We start from the raw sequence: 23,011 nt of genomic DNA on the forward strand, positions 1-23,011 counted from the left end.
TTTTTTGCTATCTGGAAGCACAGATGTTAGAAGAGCTAAATATGAGATGGGGCATCATGCTGTCCCTCAGACATTTGAAAGCTGATTGGGGGGCATCTCCACCCGGTTGGATTCCTCTTCACGAATGATCATAGTCGAGGTCTTCCCAGCTGAGAGGGAAACTGTAAGTGTATGAATGGTTTAAATGAGCTGAGGTAATTTTACAAAATGTGCCGTTTCAGGGAAGTGTGCGATTCCAATAGTGGCCAGATGGAACCATTATCAGAGGATTTAATGTCTCTGTTTCTGAACCATATGCGATACTGCACTAACCAAACTGTCCCTTATTTTCTGTCTGTCAAACACATGCACACACACACACACACTCACACACACATGCAGGTTTAAGCTGCTCAGTCAGGAAGAGGGCGAGTACTTCAACGTTCCTGTCCCACCTGAAGGGGAAGAAGGCAATGAGGAACTCCGGCAGAAGTTTGAGGTGAGAGTATGTGTGTCTTCACCCGCTTTTTTGGGTGTGTCAGAGTTTATGTGTTAGTACTTGCATACATATATAGTGTATGTATGCACACTCAAGTAAACATTAGTTTCATTTTATTTATCAAAAGATAAGCCCCTAGAGAACAGTGCTGTTTTAGTTTAGTTTTTTTGTTTGTTTTGGTTGGTTTTGTTTCATTTTGTGTTTGGATTATTTCTTTTTGTTTTGGGTTTCATTTCATTTTGTGTTTATTGCTTTGTTTTGTTTGTTTATTTGTGATAGTTTTTTTAGTTTGTTTTGGTTTTGGTTTGTTTTGTGTTTTGGTTTTATATTAGTTTTGTACATTTTATTTTGTTTTATGTTTTTCTTTTTCCATCACTGGCACTGTTTTATTTCTTGTACTCATGTACAGTACTGGGGCTGTGGAAGTTTTTTCTTTTTTCTGCATTGGATTGAAATCAACATCAAAGTCATTATTTCTATTTTACAGAATGCAGTCAGGTGGTTGGAGTTTGAAACGTAAGAGGAATGTAAATTTTGGTAAAGCTAGTACATTTAGTAAAGTTATTATATTTGGATAAAATATTATGAAGACAAACATTTCAACAATTTGAATAACATGCACTTGAATCATGCCTAATAAGACCAGAAATGTAAAAAAAGAAAAATTAAATAGAGCCAGTTTGTTTTTATTTTAATTTGACTCTCCTAACTGGGTGTGAGCAGGTAAAAAGAACGAGAGAGAGGTCTTTGTGCATGAAGCATATATCACTCACTGACAAATCTGGCATAAATAACACATTGGCAAATCCCAGCATCCTCCTAGAGTAATCACACTCATGTCAACCTGCATCCTGCTCCACACGTCCCAATTTGAATACAGAATACAGCTGACTGAGAGGTACCAGCACGAAGCTCTTGATCCCTGGCCTTTTTTCACCACAGATAGTTTCGGGCACAATTTAATGTCTCCTAATGTTTCCTCTGGTTTCCTGTTTCTTTTGAGAGCATACAGTGGCTAGTAGTTCAGACATGGTTCCCAATAAGTTTGTTTGGTGAAATGGTCTCGACAGTCAGTTTGTGCCAGTCGGGGTATGCATGTGAAGTGTGTGGCATGTATGTTGGAATGCTTTTTGTGTTTGTGTGTGTGTGTGAAGGGGCACAAACTGTGCAAGTCTCTGCATAATTCAAACGGTCCCGCGGGCAGACCCAGCTGTGGACCCAGAGCATGATGGTATTATTTATGAACAGCCCAATGCTAAGCTTAGAGCAGCACGGAGTGGGTGTTTGTGTCTGAGCTGGCAGTTTTCCTACACATGGTGTGATGCATAATGCAAAATGTGAGAAATGGTCAATCTGTATCTCATCTGGCGGGCTGATTTCACACATCATGTAGGAAAAACTTCTTAACTCATCAGTTTAAGTCAACCCCCTCACATACCTACCCAGTGCTGGGTCAGTGTAACCCAATGTTGGGTAGCCTGTGCCTAACCAATTAAAACTGGATACATTTGATGTCACATGTCCTAAAAGGTTTTTAAGATTTTATGATGGTAAAAGACTGACTTGATATTGAATAAAAAATATTGTGTCAACTCTAATAGATTTTAGAGTGCATTTTTATTATTTAAAATGAAAAACATTCAGTAGGTTGACTGACCCAGCACTATTTAAAAAAACAACCCAGCAAATGGGATAATGTATAAAATGTAATTAACCAAGCATGTGTTCTGTCCAACATTTACCCAGCGCAGGGTTGCCAAATAACCCAGAAATGGTTTTTTTAACCCCAACATTTAAAAGAGTTTATTATAAGTAGGCGTATTATTGTATAAGAAATTATAACGCTTATAACAGCTCTATAGACAAATTGTATAATATTATATAAATAATACAATTATATAATTTTATACATTTTATAATTTGATATTACTATAAAAACAAATGTTCGCTTTTTCCAGTAACTTGATTTCAGTATTGGAAAATAATAATAGTACTAGTAATTATTATTGGTATTAATCTTATATTAACAGTTTATTTATTTTTTACATATTACACATACATTTTAACAAAACTCTTTTTTTATTGTACTTTTTAAACATAATTTTAAACATCACAAAATAACAATAATAAAATAATAATAGTCTTTGTTGGGATATGTAAAAATAAATTGTTAATAGTCATGATAACTTTATTTTAGTTTATTTGTAAACTAAAACTATTTATAACTATTTATTTTGATTGTCAATCTATTATTATTACTACTACCACTATTAGTACTTTTATTATTACTACATAAACTCAATATAATAAAGGCAATATAATAAAGTTGTTTTGGAATTATGGAGCAGCCTTTGTGTCTATTATGCCTTAAAACACTGGCTCTGTAGGCAGTATAGCTTTTGAGTAATTCTCTCATAGATCAGCATCACATCTGGTGTCTTGTTCAGTCGTATGTTGTTCGATTGTTGCCGGCTAAGAATGAATGACACAGCATTCCTATATGCTTTGAGACTGAGTGGTTGTGAGGGGAAAATGCTTAGGCTCTGTTTGAGAGCATCAGGACAGGAGATGTAGGAAAGGTTAGCGAGTCAGTTCCTTGCTATGGGGTCTTTGCAGTCAGGGCAGGTCTCTGCTGAAAAGCAGAGGGGGCAGATGAAGGATTGGCCTGTTGGCACTCATATTGAGCTCATTAAGGCCGAGGCTAAATCAAGCTACCTGCCAGCAGCTCCATCACACTTGCGCACACAGACTGACCAGCAGGCCTCCCTCAGGATCAGTGTTAGTAACACAGAGCTGGTCACTCCTGTTTCTGTGCTATAGGACCAGAGCGCCCACATCACGAAACGCTCAGAGCTGTAGCCTCATGTCAACTTTTGTTCCTGCGTCATGGGCTATAGCCAGATTTGGCTCAGCATGAAAACAGAGATGGGGAAATGACTCATTATCTCACACTCATTTTGGATCAACTCCTGCTTTATATGGATACAAATTTTCTATGGACTCAGCGTGCACAGGGGTCAATGCGACAATTTTTTTTTTTTTTTTTTTAATCCAAACCTTTACATTATTCAAATAGACGTTTCTTGCACAAATTACTTACTTTCAAACTATATTTTGACAAAGCTGCACACTCGTTAACATAAGGTTAAGGACTCTGTTCATAAAGTTGTTTACCACACTACAAGTTAATCACAAAAAGTCACCAACTAAACTACTCAAAGGGGCAATATATTAAATATTATATTGTAGAAATAATTATCATTTATTAGCAAAAGAGTATTGTATCGTATCATATATAATCATATCATGTCATATATCATATCATATATCTATCATATCATATCTATCATATCATATCTATCATATATCATATCATATCATATCTATCATATATCATATCATATAATATAATATCGTATCATATCATAACCAGTGTATTATATTATCAAAATGAAGAACTATTGCATAGCAATACGATAAACGATAGCAAGTTACTATTCATTTATACAAAAAAAGCATAAGAATAAGTACTAATATTGTCCAAAACACCACTTTGAAACTTATAGTGGTATCAAAACTTTTAGAGCAATATAAATGTACACTAAATATTAATAAAACTAAAAAGGTTTTTATTATGTATAATCATCAAAATCATTCAAAATAAATGCAAATCTTTTTAACAATTTGCCATGTACATTTTTCAGTCAGTATTTTTACTATTTTGTGGGGGTGGGGGGGGGGGGCAGAGCAAATAGATATACAGTAATTGTAACACTTTACAATATGGTAAATTTGTTAACTTCTTTAGTTCACATGAACTAAACATGAAAAATACTTATACAGCATTTATTAATCTCAGTTAATGTTAGTTTTAACATTTACTAATGCATTATTAAAATCAAAAGTTGTGCTTGTTAACATTAGTTAATGCACTGTGAATTAACATGAACAACTGTATTTTTTTATTAACCAACATTAACAAAGATGAATAAATACTGTAATAGGGATGTTGCGGTGACGGATTTTTTCCACCGGTTAATCGACGTGTAAAAAAAAACGGTAATCCCGGTGTCACCGGGGTTGCGTGTCGGGGATTTCGGGTGGCCGAGAATGCGGTCGTGCAGACGTGCACACGTCTCAATTTACTTTCACTTTAATTAGCGGCAATTCAGTAGCATTTGTTTGAATTAATCATGGGTTAATTTATTTTATTCTTAATAAAAATACACAAAACAATAAGACACTCGCTTGTATTACACACATCTTTATTGCAAAATGAATAACTTAACACACCTTGCAAAAACTAAACAAAAGCACTTATGAAACACCTTTAAAGTGCATTTATTAACAAAACGAACCACTGCACACATCGTGCAAGTATCAAACAAGAAATTATATAAAAAATTCACTATTCGTTAAATAAAGTGCCTGCCTTTTTCAGCAAAAAAAAAAAACACTGCACAACCTTCGAATATGAAACGAACGAACATCAAAAACTTCGTTAAATAAGGTAGCCTAGCCGAATAATCACTGGACACTTAAGTGCAAAAAAAACTAATATAAAAATTAAACTCACGTTAAACTGTTAAAAAAAAAGAGGTAGGCCTATTAACTGCATACACCGTACAAAAAAAATATAAATAGGCTAAATGAGAAACAATAAACGAAAAACCTTCATTTTAAATTGCAACAGTTCGCTTTGAAACCAGATCTTCCGCATCCTTTGCCAGTTAGCTCGCCTCACTCTCCTCAAATGATAAATGAAATCGGACACCTGCTGCTTTACTGCGGCGCTCTAAATTACGAAGGCACGTAGTCATTAACTGAATTAAGTGCTTTATTGCTATAGGCTAAAACTTCAACACAATGGGGACGGTGCCGGTGGTCAAGTGCTATGACCGGTAGGTGGGTTAAACACCGTGTATCACCGGTAACACCGACTATCGCAACAAGCCTATACTGTAATAAATGTATTGTTCATTGTTTGTTCATATTAGTTAATACATTAACAAACATGGAACCTTATTATAAAGTGTTAGCGATATAATTAATATTCAACTCTAGTTTCCCTGATCCACCGATGCTGATGGAAATTAGAAGAGGTTTAAATCACCAATAAATAAATCTCTTTTTAAAGTATGGTATTTCCACATATTTCAGCATTTCTGTTCAAACACCTTTTGTTCATTTTCAACATTGTTTTTCTGTATGTGTTTGTGTCAGAGGTGTGATCAGAGCTGTTAAGTCGTCTCTTCTAATAGCCGCCCTCCTGTTGATAGCATCTCCTCAACTTTTATTCACCTGTAATTTAACCTGTCAAGACGTGACCACCTCCCTCTACATCTCACCACAATGAATAAATGACTTCCTGTCACTGTTTAGCTCATTATTTTTTTCTTCTTTCTCACTCCACCCTCCACACTGCTGTGCAGAAATGATGGTATTTATGTGCAGTGAAGCGCGGTGAAAGCGACGCATTCAGCTCAGTGGAAATCTACCCACATTAGCATTTGTCTCCATTCCTTTTTATCCCTCCCTTCTCATTCGCTGTCCTCCTCTCTAGCATCCTTCCTGTCTATTCTGGATCAGACAAATAAAAGTTGTCGCCACTGGATCGTTTGATGCTGTATGTCTGTGTGAGTGTGTGTGCATTGGTTTTAATGCTGAACAGAATATGGCTGAATTGTTTGTCTTTTACAAAAGAAACACTGCCTTAGTCCAGTGATGAGGCTCTTAGTTGGATACAGAGCTAATCGCTCGTTCACGCCCAGCAATCGATGGAGGAGTAGGGGGTGGAGAGCATTTTTATGGTATGTGTGTGTGTGTATGTGTGTGCAGAGATCAATGCCGCCACTCAACTCGTGGTTTTGGCGCTGAGACAGAGCTTCTCAAATGGCTTTTCCCCAGAGGCCACAGTCCCTGCCCACATATCTACAGAACCACAACATTCAGAGTGAGAGATGGGGAAAAACTCTATGAGGTATGAAGATTAGAGGGATTGTTAAGCCACAAATGAAGATTCTGTCATCATGTGCTCACCCTCATTTTGTTCCAAACTTGTGTCCCTATTTTTTCTCCTGTGGAGGGCAAAAAGAGAAATTTAGAATAATGTGGTGGTTGCTCTTTTCTACACAATTGCTAAGAATAGGAATTGGACCCTTCAAGGTTCAAAATGGAGACAAATCCTCATAAAAGGATCATAAAAATGGAACATATGACATGCAGTATTTGTGTTATGGTAGTGTGAGGAACACACCAAAATAGAGCCAGAGCATTTCAAGGAACAGCCAGCAATAATTTTTCAGAAAAAAAACCCTATTGTTTTTTTTTTCTTTTGTCAGTTCTGTAACAAAATTTTTATAAAAAATCTTTGACCAATGTTTTCATTGAATGACTACTTCAAGTTTGTGCTATTCAGTATATAGCACACGATTCATCTGGTTTTAAGATACTTTTGAGTGCTTTTTAAAGCTTGAGGACTTCAGTCCCTATTCATTGTCACTTTTGAAAAAGGCAGCCAGCATTTTTTTATAAATTTCTTATTTTATGTTCTACAGACCAAGTCAGTCATGCAGGTTTGGGATGTCATGAAGGTGGGTAAATAATGACCGCTTTAAATGAGATAAAGGGAAGCAGACAGGTAGAAAAAGAGGCAGAGATGTGTGAGTGAGGCTGAGCACTGGGCCGTGTGTTTGTCTGCAGGGACAGTGTGAAGTGTGGCATCTGAACAGTAGGGAGTGGGTTAATGTAATTCTATGCTAGACTGAGCTGCTTGCCAGCCTCACAATATGGCAGCAGTTTGGAAATTAAAATTGAATGTACTCCAAAAGGCTGTGAGAGAGAGGGCAGCGAGACAGGCTAGTGTAGGATGGGCCGAAGGGACCTAGGCAATCCTACACATTCATTCTGCTGGAAAATAGTAATGGAATCATGGAAAAAAATTTGAGAAATGCAGAAATTCATTTGGAATGATTGTAAAGGTGTCAGAATTGAAATCAGCTCAGCGTATTTTTAATTACAGTCACCTTCTGTACATATCACAGGATCTCAGTGGCATGTGCAATTTAATAAATGTGTGTGAACTGCATAAAATGGTGGGTTGAAATTAACAAATAATATAATACAAGTTTTTTCAGAGACACAGTGGACAAAACACATACTCTGACATGTTGGAGTGTGGCATTTACATCAAATCTTACTTGTATAGGTTCTAGATAACATCCCTTCTCTTGTTTCCTATCAGTTCTGTCCCATCAATTAAAGGGATACTCCACCCCAAAATAAAAATGTTGTCATTAATCACTTACCCCCATGTCGTTCCAAACCTGTGAAAGCTTTGTTCATCTTTGGAACACAATTTAAGATATTTTGGATGAAAACCGGGAGGCTTGTGACTGTCCCATAGACTGCCAAGTAAAATACACTTTCAAGGACCAGAAAAGTATGAAAGACATCGTCAGAATAGTCCATCTGCCATCAGTGGTTCAAACATAATGTTTTGAAGCGACAACAATACTTTTTGTATGAGAAAAAAACAAAAATAATGCCTTTTTTTAACAATTCATCTCCTCTGTGTCTCTCCACATCAGCGTAGCACAATTTTGGAGAATATGAGCTGAACGCAGGCAACGAACGTTCTTCTGTGACAGCCTGTCACTAAGGTGGCACTAAGGTGATGTGGAGAGACAGAAATTTTCATTTTGGGTGGAGTATCTCTTTAAAGGTGAAAAAAATCACATTTTATTTTATATTCACTAATTATGTAAAAAAAAAAAAAAACCTTTAAACATAAATAAACAGACATTTAATAATTGAAATAACAGATATTTAGCAAAAAAATGTATAACATATACAGATATTTTAATAAAAATGGATATAAAGCTAATATTTAAATATAAAAAAAAGAAACCGATATGTTGTAAATTAGGGCTGATAAAGCGATTATTGCGCCCGATTCCGCCCCCTTTTTGCAGCGCTGCGCATTCGTTCCTCCATAAAAGCCCAATTTCCCGTGCAAATCAGTAAAATCATGTTACGTGACATTTGCATAATGGGACATGCTTTACTGTATTTATAAAAGTATATTTCTTAATGTTTTTAAAAGCATGAAAGAGAACTTTCGCTGCTCCTCAGGAATAGAGATATGCGCTTAGAGACGGAACAGAACACAGACATGTAAAGTCATCTTTTAGCTCAAATACACACAAAAATGTGTCAAAATGCTGCACTTAGTGATTAATCATGTATACCTTCGTCGGTCATGTAATAAATGAACGTAAAGAGTTGAGAATGAAAATATGTGTGTTATGGTAATTTGGATCCGTGTGGCTCTTACAGTTACAGCGTGCTATTTTCCTGTGTGCTTATTAATCAAACAACAAAAGACAAATTTATAATCACACACTCTTCTTGAGTGAAGGAATTTTGTGGCTTTAAGAAACAAAAAAAGTTTAATTCTTACAGTGAAGACTGCGGTTTTATTTTACATTTTGATTATTCATTTCTGTAGTAGGCTGTAAACTGCTTGAGACTTGCATAAAATAAACGTTAAAGCACAGTTTGTTTCATTTGTATCTTTTTATTCTATTGTATTTATCCTTTGCTTTTTATTACTGACAGTTTAATTATTTTCTATAATTTTGTGGACTTTTTGTTTGTCTGTTTGAAATTCCACTGGTCTCTACAATGTAGATGTCATAGCAACTGTATTTACAGAAAATAAATATTTGATATGTATCACTTTCTTAAAATAAATCACTCATATAAAGTTTTGGTCATAGGGCTGCCTCATAATCGTGTTAAATAATCGTGATTAGGGATGTCCCGATCAGGTTTTTTTGCCCTCGAGTCCGAGTCTGTGTCATTTGATTTTCAGTATCTGCCGATACCGAGTCCCGATCCGATACTTCTATAATACATTTAAAAAAAGAATAAAGAAGAGCGAAAAAACAGATCCAGGATGTTCAATAAATTACATTTTGAAATATATTCAAATATAAAACAGCTATTTTAAATAGGCTAGTGAAAATATTTCAAACATTTGACTGTTTTGCTGTACTTTGGATCAAATAAATGCAGGCTTGGTGAACAGAAGAGACTTTAACAAGAAAAACATTAACAAGCTTACTGTTCAAAAACTTCTGACTGGTAGTATAGGCAACTTTAATTTTTCTCTTATTTTCTAGCTTTTAATTGGCTTAGGAATCTATAAATGCTGGACAATAACAAATAATAATGATTTGTTTATGTACACTACAAACACTGTTTATCACATAATGAGGCAGAATAGTTTCTATACTGTAATAAATGTCAATTAGCACTGCATTGTTCATATACTTTATTTATCACCTGCTGGAGATGACTTAAAAAAACTATTTATTGTCATGATCGTTTATTAATGTCTTCGTGTTTGCATAAGTTTCTGTTTTCCTGTGAAAACCACAGCGATAGCTGGACGCTTTTGTCCATATTAGGAGTTTCCTGATATCACTATCAGCGCGAGAGCGTGCTCCGGCTTCTAGTATGAATGAAACACACACTGCATGAGAGTTTAGCGCTCTGTGATGTTCATCTCGCTGTATCCTGGGTCCGAATGAAATATCAGGTCATTCGCAAATTATCATGTCTCTTTGAGTTTGAATCTATATTTATTCACACCAGCTCTTGAAAACAAAGTGATGTCATGCCGCATGCGTTGCTGTTTCTGTGTGGAGTCCAAAGGGTCTAACTCTGTGCCACCACATAGCTAAAGATGTGTTAAAAAATAATGAGAATATATATATATGTCCGAGTCCTGATCGGGAGGTAACGTCCGATTCCGATCGAGTCTGAAACCACGCGATAAAAAGCTAAATAAGTCCGGAGTCTTGTCATCCTTGTTGTGTTTTGTGTCAGCCCAAGTGCTGTGTTTATATGTCTTGTGAATGAGAAAAGCTTTTAGTGCATTTGTGTGTGTGTGTGTGCGTGTGCGCGCGTGTGCATGTGTGACCTGTTGCTAGGCTGCTGTAGGTGTGATTGGCTCACAGCTGTAGATAATGGATCAGTTCTCAGTGGACTGTGAAGGAGAATGTTGGTGAACAAGGAAAATCGGCAGGACACTTCCCCTCAGTTTGCAGCCGACGGGGCCTAATGATTGTGCCCTGTGACCGCACACACACTTAATACAGAAGGAACCACAGACATTTACACAGGCCGTCTGTTATTCCGTAGCATGCCAGCTTGGGCAGTGAGATTCTTGCCAGAAACTAAACGTTCACCTAGAGAGAGCGAGAGATACACACACACACACAAACTGCCACAGTTTAACCGACACACACCCACTTCCTCTGTGTCTAACAAACACTTTAGAGCTGTTTTACAAATGCTGCCAAAAACATATTTAATGTTTCTCTTTGTATTATAGACACATGCTGTCTTTTTCACACATGCACACAATAGCCAAAAATGGCTTCATCTGCAGTCTGGATGACAGGTTTACCCAGCATTTGCTGAACCATGTTTTTGACTGATTTAGCAGGGATGTGATGAATGGACCTGCTTAAGAAATTCAGCAACCGACAGAGAGAAACAAACAATAGATGTCAGTCATGTCAGGCTGTGGCATAAATGTCCCCACAAGGATAGTAAACCCTGAAATCACCTTCACTTTGTAGACCATTAAACGATCGGAGGAAAATAAGAAAAAGACTAGAAATTTAGATGTAATGGTGGTTGGGTATACATATGGAGCAGTTATGTTTGTAATTTTCCTATTCCCCACTGTATACTTGCAGTCTTTTGCTCTTTCACTATTCCATTGGTCTTTCCTCATTGCTGCTCTCTCAAACTTTAAGAAAGTAACAATAATAATAATTATTATTTACATTTATATAGTGCTTTTCTAGGCACTCAAAGTGCTTTACATTGTCAAGGGGTATCTCCTCATCCACCACCAGTGTGCAGCATCCACACTGCATATATGAAGACAAGATGGCTAGATTTAAAAGTTTGAAGCTTATTTCACAAGTGCATATGCTGCAGTAATGTTGAGGCTTAGTTGTCGCTGTCAGCTAGTTAAAGACTAAAAATGAAAGCCATTAGCTTGAGTCATGGAGAATGTGCTTAGCTTTTAATAAACAGTAAATGTCTTGATGAAAATCTAAAAATGTTAACAAGTTTCTGTACAATATACAGTATGTGTATATACAACTTGTAATGATTTGTTAACTGAATCTGTGAACCCAAAAATACTTTTTATGAACAAATTGGTGCAATATGTGTACCACAGTAAGCCAATATTAAATATTTGTATTTTATCAGTATTATATACCAACATATATAAATAATGTTGGTCTTTTTTTCATGCATTTATATTTTAGGGATGAATAGTATATTATATTAGTTATTGGCTTATGTTCAAGATTAACACTATTAAATATAATCAAAATCAATATTCATTTCTCATACTGAATATTGTAAAGTTGTGATGCCTAAATTTACTTGCTTTTAAGTAGTCATTGTGTTTATTTAGACAGTGTATTATAGTATTTTAATATTGTCCTTTATCTGTTTACAGCCGTAACATGAAAATAATTATCAACTTATTGCAAAGAATGCAAGCCAGAATTTTAATATTGGTGTGTCTCTACACTCTCAGAAAAAAAAATACTAAAGCTTTCACAGGCGCAATACTCTTTCGAAAGGTACACCTCTGTACCTTATTTACCGTTAAGGGGTACCTAAATGGTACACATTCGTGCCTTTTCAAAGGGCACTGCCCCAGGGACAGCTTCTATATTTTTATTTATTTTTGTCTGAGAGTGTAGGTTTCTGTAATGTTGGTTTTTGGAGTAGGGGAAATAAAATATCATTAGCTCAGTCAAATGAAAGTCGCCGGAGTGCTAAAAAAAACAAACGTGTCTGTGTTGTCTCTGACCCCAGTCTAACACCAGCTTACCGTTTCTTTTTGCTCTTTCCCTACAGAGAGCTAAAATTGGTCCCAGCAAAATAGAAGGCTCTTCCTCCAACACAATCTCCAAATTTGACAGCAATGGCAACCGGGACCGCATGAAACTGTCCGACTTCAATTTTCTCATGGTGTTGGGCAAGGGCAGCTTTGGAAAGGTAACTCTCGCCCTGTTCTTTCCCTCTGTCTCTAAGTGTTTCTCAGGTAGGCTCACTGGTGCTTGAAGCAGCAGGTAGTCTGGCCGTGAGGTCACTCTAAACAACTAAGATTACTGGAACGCAGGCTAAAAGACAGAGAGAGGGGAAATAGGAGGGTGAGTGGGCTCATGTTCCAGTTGCTGCCAGTTGCCATGGCAACAGGATTTTAAAATGATATTGATATGTTGAGGTGTAGTGCTAGACCTCTGTCAGCATCATTAGCCAAGACTGTTTGATGTTGTCCACATCACCACAAATGAAATGTCAGCCTCACTGTTGCATCTGACAGACTGACCTGTCCAGTTCGGTGCTGCATCTTCATTCTCAGAGGCTACCAAACGTCACACACAAATGTCTGTACGTGACTCTGAGGTTCTCTGCAGGCTAATAGATTTATGTTCAGAGAGCAAGGTCAGTGCTGAAGTCTGCCAGAACTTGCATTCTGAAAACAAATAGTGATTTAATCGGTATTTGTTTTCCAGTAAAAATTTCGACAGATCCTTAAGCAAATGAAGAGTTTGGTTCCAAAATGCAATTTAAACCATTTTAAAGGGGTAATATGATGCGATTTCAATTTTTCCTTTCTCTTTGGAGTGTTACAAGGTCTTGGTGCGTGAAGAAATCTGTAAAGTTGCAAAGACTAAAGTCTCAAATTCACAGAGATATTTTTTATAAAAGTTAAGACTCATCCACACAACCCTAAAATGGCTCATTCAAACCCACCCCCACATGTCTACATCAGTAGGATAAACAAAAAAAATAAAGAACGTCTGTGTTGGCCCGGGTTTCGAACACGCGCTAAAAGACAGTATGCCATTAGAGATGACAGTCACTAACCACTGAGCTACTAAGCTACACTGAAGTATCAGATCTGTGACTATCTTAACGTGTGGCCTGTTTTTACCTATTATGAAAATAAACAATAGCAGAACACTGACTACATTTTATGGGGTCATGATATTAAAGAACATTTCATAACGTCTCAGACAACTGTACATTTGTGGCTACTGTGGCTTAATTATAAACACTATCGTTAACTTATATTTACCCTAGTAAAAACATGGTACATTTTAGTACGATCTTCACTTCCCAATGCAAACACGCCCAATAAAATGGCCCCACCCCTGTCACTTGATTGACAGGTGTAGACGTTGGAAATTCAAATGCAAAAGGTATTGCCATTCCATTTGAGTTTTGGCAGTTTACATGCACAGTGCAGAGAGAGCGAAAAGGCAAATGTGGTAATTAATATTGCTATTTAAATATGACAGGCTCATACCTCGTAAGATATGGAAAACACAATTGCAAACGGACTTTGCATTTCCATTTTAAATTTGGCAGACACTGTGTGTTCACTTAATCGAAAATGAAAACGGTAATGCGCGATTTGCATTTGCGTTTGGATTATGTCACATTTTATGCGTCCACAAATTGAAAATGCAATTGCAAATACAATTTGCAATGCCTTTTGAATAATGTCCGCAATATCATTCCATAATCATGTTTATATCACATTTATAATGTTTTTTTTTTTGGTTTTTGTTTGTTTATGTCTTGTCGCTCTGGCCGGACAGGGCATCACAATATGTTAAGGGGTGAAACATTTCCATCACACGCTTGAGGTATTCGGCCAATAACAACACACTGGATAGCTGGCCAATCAGAGCAGACCTCGCTTTTCAGAGCGACGAGCTTTGTAAAGATCTATGTGTTTCAGAAGGCGGGGCATAGAGAAGAAACAATAATGTACATTATGTGGAAAATAATGTGTTTTTTTAACCTTAAACCAGATAAACACATTTTATTACACCAGATAATATTATCTTTAGCAGCATCATATAAGTTTCCGCCAAAATCAGTATTATATCTGGTCAGTATTGAAAAGTCAGTTTAAAATTTTACGCAAAATGTGATATTCGCAGAGTTGTTAGGTCATGTTTTCAACCTTTTTTTCAAAACCAGGACAAACGCCAGTCTCCCTTTTTTGCAGAATGCGATATATCCTCTCAATCAATCACGGCGCACCATTCCATGCACTCTAGACAGTAATGGTGGCACTCTGAATACACCCTGCATCCTAGTTTTCCTCAACTACTTTGTACTTTGTGATCAGCAAACAAGGGCTGCACGATAAATTACATGTGATTGTCATGCGCATCTCTTCAGTAAAGCCGGTTCTTTGATTAATAGTACCGGTAAATCTCCATCACGTGCTTTCAGATGGAAATTATTCAGATTCATTTAATACACAGAGCCGTAGATCGATGATATTGCGTGGCTTGTCAGTGTTAGTGTTTTTATTAATGCCATTTATGTTTTTGTTAATACAGCACATAGCACTTGTCAACTAAATGAATGTAACATGGCAAAGATGAATGCACTTTTGGAAGCTGAAAGTAAGGGAAATATAATTTTTTAATTTCTGTGGTTTAATGTGATATTGTTGTTCATGTTCTTGTTCATGATTACATTTTATTTTGTTGCTGTAATTGCATTTTGGGAAAAAATAATAATACAATTTTATAATAAATCTTTGAAAATCAAAACCAGGATTAATTTTTTTTTATGTTTTTATAACCTAAACCATCTATGTGAGAGTTTGAAACAGAAAATAGTGTTTTTCTCTTCTTGCCACTTTCTTGGTAAAGGAAACAAATTTTTTCTCAAATTAATCAAAATGGATTTATTGCGTTTTCATATGATATTAAGACCTTGATTTCTTGCCTCATTCCGGTGTAGCCAACAGTAAGCATAGCACAAGCTGTGATGTCTGATTTAAGAAAAAGACGCAGTTCTTTCTAATGAGGCAGTCAAAAATATTAAAGAAACCGCCTTAAACTTGCCTGTCAGTTATCACCTGTAAGCCTTACGATTGGCAGATGTTTTTTTTTTTAGATAAAAAATTAAGTGAGGTTTAAAGACAGCATGAAATAAAAAATCTGTTTTCTAAATGCATGCTATAGATTATATTGTGAATGCTTCATCCATTCATGCTTCATCTTTTAAAATAATTAGTGTGGTTGTAATGTTTAATCAAAATGCCATTACTTGTTACTTGTTGTTGTTACTTCTGTTATATTTTCACTGTAAAAAAAGAAAATTTTACAATTTACTAAGGAAATTTGAACTTAGAGGGATAGCTCACCCAAAACTATCCCTATCCCGTCTTAATATCTTACGCAGTTTTGCTTCTCAGGTATTTTTCTTGTTTTTAGCGATGTTGAGGTACTTTTATTGGAAAAAAAGACCAAGATCCTAAGAAAATATATTTTAATATGTTAAAAATATATATTTTAGAATAGTAAATGGGGGATTGACAGTGTTGATATTGCTCAGTGATTTAAAAAAAATGGCGTGTTGCCAAAAAGACTGTAGATTCCATGATGATGAGCCTTCAGCAGAGGGAGCTTGAAAAGCTGACAGATGTGCACTTTCACAAGTCCAGTTGTGATTATGAGTTCGAAGCAGATCTCACAGTTTGAGACATGATCATTGATCAGTATCTGTCCTTGAATATGCTGGTCCTAGAGCAGTTCTCATCCAGGGTCCAGCAGATACTTTTGTGTGGCTGCACTTACTGACAATGTCCTTGAGACTTTGGAGCACTGTGTGCAGTCGTGTATCTTTGGTTCGATGCGAGTTTTTCTAAACAGGTATGCAACGGTAATGAATGCGTTGGAATGGATATGACCTGCTTGCTATTCTGCCAGAGTAGTGTGTGTGTGTGTGTGTGTGTGTTAGGGTGTAAAGGAGCAGATGGTGTCCTCTATAATGTTGAAGTGAATCGCTTCTCTTTTCCCATTGCCAGTCACAAGATGTCCATCTGGGGCTGTCTTTACACTGAAATAACTCTGCTCATTTCAATATGTGCATTTATTTTCAAGAGAAAGCTAAATGGCAGAGCCAGACTGTCCATAAAGTTTCTTCAAGCATTAGTTTTCCTCCGTCAGGTTTTTCTCTTGACCTTGCCGCAGAATGAGGGAAGGTATTTGAGAAATGCTTTCACACACTGATGAAGCGCTATTGGTTTGATGACAAGAAGTACTGTGGCTGTGTGAGGCATATTGGATTGGGTTTAAAATCATCACACACACACATTAAAAGTGTTGAGGAGCTCATTTGAATCTGTAGCTTTTCCAAACTACAAAATACACATAATTAGTTATGCTACAGTCAAGCTACTCTTTCCACAACCTGAAAAACATAAGATTGATGTACATATAAAAACATCCTAAAACGCCACATAGGAGCTCAAATTAATTATTTTTTTTAATTGGTTTATTTACATGAACAAATTCACTACAAAGAATCAGATTTTCTGGCACTATATATATGAGAGAGAGAGGATATTTTAGAAGAGCGTGTTTGTTTACTCCCTTGTCGTGCTACACTGCCATTACTTGAAAAAAAGTAGCTTGTTATTGGAAAAGAGACACAGTTTTGAAAATGGTTACACTACTGTCATGCTACTGAAAAAAATGACTTCATTTGCATATGGATGTAATATACTGTAGTAAGTCAAGCACCACAGTGCAAAGCTTAAAGTGTTGTATTTGTTTTCCTTTGAATGGTATCGATTCAAATCAGCGTTTAATTTCATACATCTAGGTCATCTATGTTTGTATGGTAACAGATGTTTTAACAGACGTTTCAATATTACAGGAAATGTTTTTGAATGGCTTGACTGTTCTGTGTTCAGTGGAATTATAGTTGTGATTATACTTGTGTTTAAATGTATTTATTTTTTTCTTTTTCTTTTAATTGTAATTAAATTTTTTAATCTACAATGATTTTTTTTTCATGCTGTCACTATTATTTAGTTTTAGTTTTGTTTTATAGTGTATTTACGTTGTACGTTAGCTTTAGTGTTAGTATTTGATATGCTAATTGGCATGAGCTACATTTTGTGATGATGGTGAAATTAATTTTATTTTTTCGCTCTGTTCTGATTGTTTTAATGTTATCTATCTGGCAAGTTTTATTTACCCTTTAACATCTTTTTATTTTTTTCTTTCTCATTTTGGAGTTATAAAAATGTATGTTGGATAAATTGTGTTATATATAAATGGTTATATATAAAAACTTTTTAATGTTTATGATATTAATCTTTCACTTATTTTTTTCATCTTCCCTCAGTTCTATTGCTCTTTGACTCAGTGCAGTCTTTTTACTCTAGTCTTTGAACTTTCTCACTCTTTTTTTCTTCCATTTTTATCCCTCTCTCTCTGGTTGTCTTTTCTCTGTAGTACATGCGCCTTCAGGCTCAATACTAAAAATGAGCATAATTAAAATCTGCCCTCCCATCACTCAAAATTTCCTTCACCATGCCGTTGTGCCGCACTCAGATCTGCTCGTTATTGTCTTCACGTGTGTACAAGCGCTTCATCTCTTCTGTCCATCACTTCTCTTTGTCTTTTATATCATCTGTGCCTAAACTGCAGCTATGTTCTCTGGCCTAACATGCCCTAAACATGCTAAGAATGAGTGTAAACACTACTGTATTAATCCACAGTCAAAGGCCAGTCTATCTTCTGCTAATAAATGAAGCTCATGTGCTGTTACAGTGTTGCTTTGCTCATCTCCTCCTGCTAGTTCACTCAAATGCTTCAGTTATGTGTATGGTTACATAACTGTGAACATCCCTGAAACCTTCACGCTCTCTTTCTCTCTCTCTCTCTCTCTCTCTCTCTGTCTTTTCTTAGGTGATGCTGGCCGAGAGAAAGGGAGGTGATGATCTGTTTGCCATAAAGATCCTGAAGAAGGACGTGGTGATCCAGGATGATGATGTAGAATGCACTATGGTGGAGAAGAGAGTGTTGGCCTTGGCAGGAAAACCACCCTTCCTCACTCAGCTGCACTCCTGCTTTCAGACCATGGTACTGCAACTTCTTGTCTCATCTCTTCTCACCTCGTCTCGTCTCTTCTGCTGTCATCTCATTTCATGTCAAAGATTCATCTCGCCTTCTCTCATCTCATGTCATCTCTTTTGCTCTCCTTACCTCATCTTTCCTTCTCCTCTTCTCTTCTTACCTAATTCCCTCCTCTTAATTTCTCTGCTCTTTGCCTTTGCCGCTCTCTTCTCATTTCATGTTGTTTATTTTGATCTTCTCTCCATGTCTCATGTAGACGAATCTCGCCTCTTTTTTTCTCATGTCATCTCTTTTGCTCTCCTCTCCTCTTCGTCTTTTCTTGTTTTCTCCCTTCTCTCCTCTTCTGTTCTCCTCTCATCTGCTTTTATCTTCTTCTCATATCTCATATTATCTCCTCTCCTTTCTTTATCCTCATCACATCTTGTCTCATCTCATTTAATCTCATCTCGTCTCTTCTCCTGTTCTTCATTCATAGCATCTTGTCACCTCACTTTTTCTTCTCAACTCATCTCTTTTTGCTCCTCTCTTCTCAATGTATATCCTCTGACATAAGCTTAAGCCTGGGCACATGTCACTTTGTGTTCTTTTAACTTTGTAGCACATGACAAAACACACATACAAACTCACACACACACACACACACACACACACACTTGAATTCATCCCTCCCCATCCCCCACAAGCAGCTTAAAAACTGCAGTCATTTGTACATTGATAAGAATGGTGTTTTTGTGTGAGTGTGTGTGTGTGTGTGTGTGTGTGTGGTCATGGGAATGTGACATGCTCACGGGGGGCAGCGCGCCACACACTCATAGGTGGCCACAGCAGAGCTGTGACAGGCAGCATCACCATCTCTCAACATCCTACTGAGCACCGCATGAGCCCCTGTCACCGACAGCAAGATAGCGAGAAATGGAGAAATCGAGACAGGAAGTGAGAGTTAAAGGATAGAGAGGACTGAGTCAGAAACTGAGGAGACTCCGGGGGAGGAAAAGGTTGTGACGTCACACAGCCGAAGCTCTTTTATGCCTGATTTTTCTGGAAATGCATTGGATCTCAAATGAAGCTACGTCACTAAATCATCTCCTCCTTCGCTCATGCATTCGTTAAGAGCAAATAAAGCCCGGTTAGCTCCAAGATATTCGAGTGGGGTGTTGGGAAGGCATTTCTTTTTTGGAGGGGGATCAGTCACAGGAGGTATTTGACCGCCAAACAGCTGCAGTCATGTAGATTATCCTCAAGCCTATAATGGGGAGTTAGTCATGTGTGTGTGTGTGTGTGTGTGTGTGTGGATGTTTATGCTGATGTGTTGAAGTCGTAGGGCTTTAGGTAGTTGGTGTGTAGTGGAGTGAGGTAAAGACTCTTTCCCGCCTGCCGTCTTTCCTGCCTGACAGTGATGGGACCTCCTTTAAGCACTGCTGCATAGCAGTCCGTCTCCCCCTCACACTCTTCATCACTTTCAGTCTCTTAATCCTCCCTGACTCTAATTCCCCTGACCATCACACACACACACACACACACACACCACCACCACAGGAAATTACACCACCCGCAACTGATGCAAAATAAGCCTCATCATTACAGGAAGAAAGCCAATAAAATGGAGCCCAGGGAAAATGTGGCTGAAACTTGCAGATATGAAGACGTCCAGTGTGTTTTGATTTTTGGATTTTGGCCCTGGGATTTGTTTTGTGTATTAGTGTGTGGATGTGCACGTGTGTGTGTGTGGATGTTAAAAATGTATTATAGAGTTGTGTCACTAAAAGTAAATATTCTTGCAGCGCGTAAATATACAACTTGTCTGTTGTAGTCTGTTTCCTGAATTTGTATTTTCACTGAAACAGACATGTTCTGTCAAATTCCCAAACGAATAACTCCTTTGAGTTGACTTTTTTTTTTAATGAACCCAAAAGATACAACATGCCCAATGGAGTCCAGTTCCCAGACAAATAACCCTTACAGGCTGAATCTTTTTTTATTAAATCAAAAGTATACAGCATGTCTACAAGATTACTAAATGCCCCCCCCCCATCAAAAGCGTTCAGTGCAAACAGTTTAATCCAATTCCTGCGTAAATGAATCTCATGAGCCAGCACTTTTCCAATGAATCAAAAATAAATGATGAGCCCAGTATTGTCCAGTTCCCAGAAAAATTAGATGATTCTATTTAGTAAATCAAAAATATACAGCATAACAAATTCCATCCAGTTCCCAATTGAATTACTTCTATATGTCAGTTCTTTTAGTGAATAAAAAACATTCAGTGAAATGTTAAATCCAGTTGCTGGGTGAATTACTGTTATGACAGATCAGATTTTTAGTCAACCACAAATAGAATGCTCTGCAGTTGCTGAAAGTGAAAAAAGTGACGTGACATACAGCCAAGTATGGTGACCCATACTCTGAATTCGTGCTCTGCTTTTAACCCATCCGAAGTGCACACACACAGAGCAGTGAACACACACACGCCTCAAGGGCATTGAGGGTGGAGAGAGTACTGTACAGTACATGCACTCCCCCCACCTACAATTTCTGCCGGCCCGAGACTCGAACTCACAACCCTTCGATTGCGAGTCCGACTCTCTAACCATTAGGCCATGACTTCCCCCACAATTGAAGAAACCGTAATTAAATTGGTACCAAACTATTCCGTCCTATTTTATTCCAAAATTTATTTTGACACTCATTTGACCCAACAGTAATCAAATAAACTTCTAGAACGGCTCTGTGTTGCAAGCGACTTCAACCGTCTTACTCTTTGTCATCTTTTCTCACCTGTCCTGTGTTTGTCTCTTACCCTACTGTCTCTGTGTATCTACAGGACCGACTGTACTTTGTCATGGAATACATCAGTGGTGGGGATCTCATGTATCATATCCAGCAGGTCGGCAAGTTTAAGGAACCCCATGCTGTGTGAGTACAGCTCTCATCTTTGTCTCTGCATAGTGGCCACACTGCAAAGATGTGGCATTTTCAGATTCATCAATTCAAAATCAGATGAATGGCTAATGTTACTGACCGACGATTCCTTTGAGTCGATGATGCACCAGAAAGTTGATTCATTCCCCAACGTTAACTGTTGACTTCAAAGAACTTGTTCACAGTTGAACTCACTGACAAGCTTTCAATCAATTAGCTGATTATTTCACCGTGAGCTCACCGATTAGTTCATCGATGAGCACATTGATTGGTTCATGATGAGCTCACCAATGCGTGTCAGTTCGTGTAATGTGAATGTGGTTGAATTCATCCAGCTAACACACTCTGTAGAATGAACAGGTGCTCTCCTTGTTATTGCCCAATTGGATGATGGGTGGAAAGGAGGGACATTTCGTAGGGCAGAAAGAGTTTCCCGCTGTGCTGTGTTGTCACTTCAAAGTGACCTCAAAGTAGTTTGACCCACTGTTGCTGCTGCTGCTGGAGCTTTTTCTCTTCCTCTTCCTCAGTGCCCTCCTGTTGGAGATATGAGCTGTCTACTCAGCATAATTCATAATTAGGTGTACGAAGGTACACCTTCGTTTCCCCCATCTCTAACTTTCTCTTTCACTCTTCTTTTTTTTTAGCTGTATTTCTGCAGCTCTATAGAGTGCTGCAATGATGTCATATTTCTGTAGGCCAACCAAGCACTTCTTGAAAATTAAATGTTTTGTTAATAACATTTTTTGCAACCTAGCCACAGACCATAGACTGTACTTCAAGCATTTAAACATAAATAGATTTTTTAAATCTGTTGACTTTTGGGACAATGCACCTGGAAGTGCTAAAATGCCAAATAATTTCTGTGTCTTTTGCCTACAAGAATAAGTCTTCCCTGTAGCACTTTATTCATCTATACATCTCTCCTCCCTGTTGTTTGATGAGGTATTGAGTTGAGGCAGATGAATATGAGGATATATATATTTTTTTGCATTTAAAATAAGAGTTGTTCTCTTACTAATAAAGTGAACTCAGACTTCATTTTGCATTCACAAAGCACGTTACAAGTGACTGTCTGACATAGTCTGATGCCTGAGTTCAGTAAAGTGATCACATCCAAGCTGAAATTCCTGTTAACCACACTGTAACTAATTTGAAGAAAGAGAGAAAGAACCATCAGCAAACAGACAGGCGTTTGAGGGTGATCTCTGTATGGGAGGCTCTTTGGCAGTAGATGACTGAGCTGACCTTTGCGGTAATCTCCTCTCAAAACCACACTCTGTTTCCACATCTAACAAGCTTCATGTCTATTTGCTCTGCTTTCAGCTTGCTGTCTGCCCTTTATCATAAAGAATTAGCCTGTCTCTGTGGAGGAGTGCAGCGTTGTCATTGTGTTGGGTATGGAGCTCAGTGCAGTTCAAAGGTCAGGTTGATTATGAGCGCCCAGTGCCAGGGAGGAGGATGTGGAACAGTTGCAGCACTTTGTAGCTGTCGGTAATGGAATAGATCCAGGTTTTCAGATGCAAAAGTCCACAATGGTTATGGAATACAGTGCTTCAGTATTTGCTTGTATTATGATATAATGAGATTCAGTCCTATTGATTCT

The 23,011-nt window shown here is 37.4% G+C and overlaps 1 protein-coding gene across 2 annotated transcripts in view; it reads left to right on the forward strand.

Annotated features, from left to right (window-relative positions):
* The window catches only part of prkcbb (protein kinase C, beta b), a 143,432-nt gene that overhangs the window by 76,863 nt on the left and 43,558 nt on the right, over positions 1 to 23,011 (forward strand). For both annotated transcript variants that reach the window (XM_059558362.1, XM_059558361.1), the window contains exons 8-11: positions 382 to 478; positions 12,440 to 12,580; positions 18,322 to 18,495; positions 21,311 to 21,402. In XM_059558362.1, coding sequence (XP_059414345.1) covers positions 382 to 478; positions 12,440 to 12,580; positions 18,322 to 18,495; positions 21,311 to 21,402 — 504 coding nt within the window. The remainder of the gene's footprint in view (positions 1 to 381; positions 479 to 12,439; positions 12,581 to 18,321; positions 18,496 to 21,310; positions 21,403 to 23,011) is intronic.

Source organism: Carassius carassius, chromosome 9 (assembly GCF_963082965.1).
Source record: "Carassius carassius chromosome 9, fCarCar2.1, whole genome shotgun sequence".
NCBI classification, from domain to species: Eukaryota; Metazoa; Chordata; class Actinopteri; order Cypriniformes; family Cyprinidae; genus Carassius; species Carassius carassius.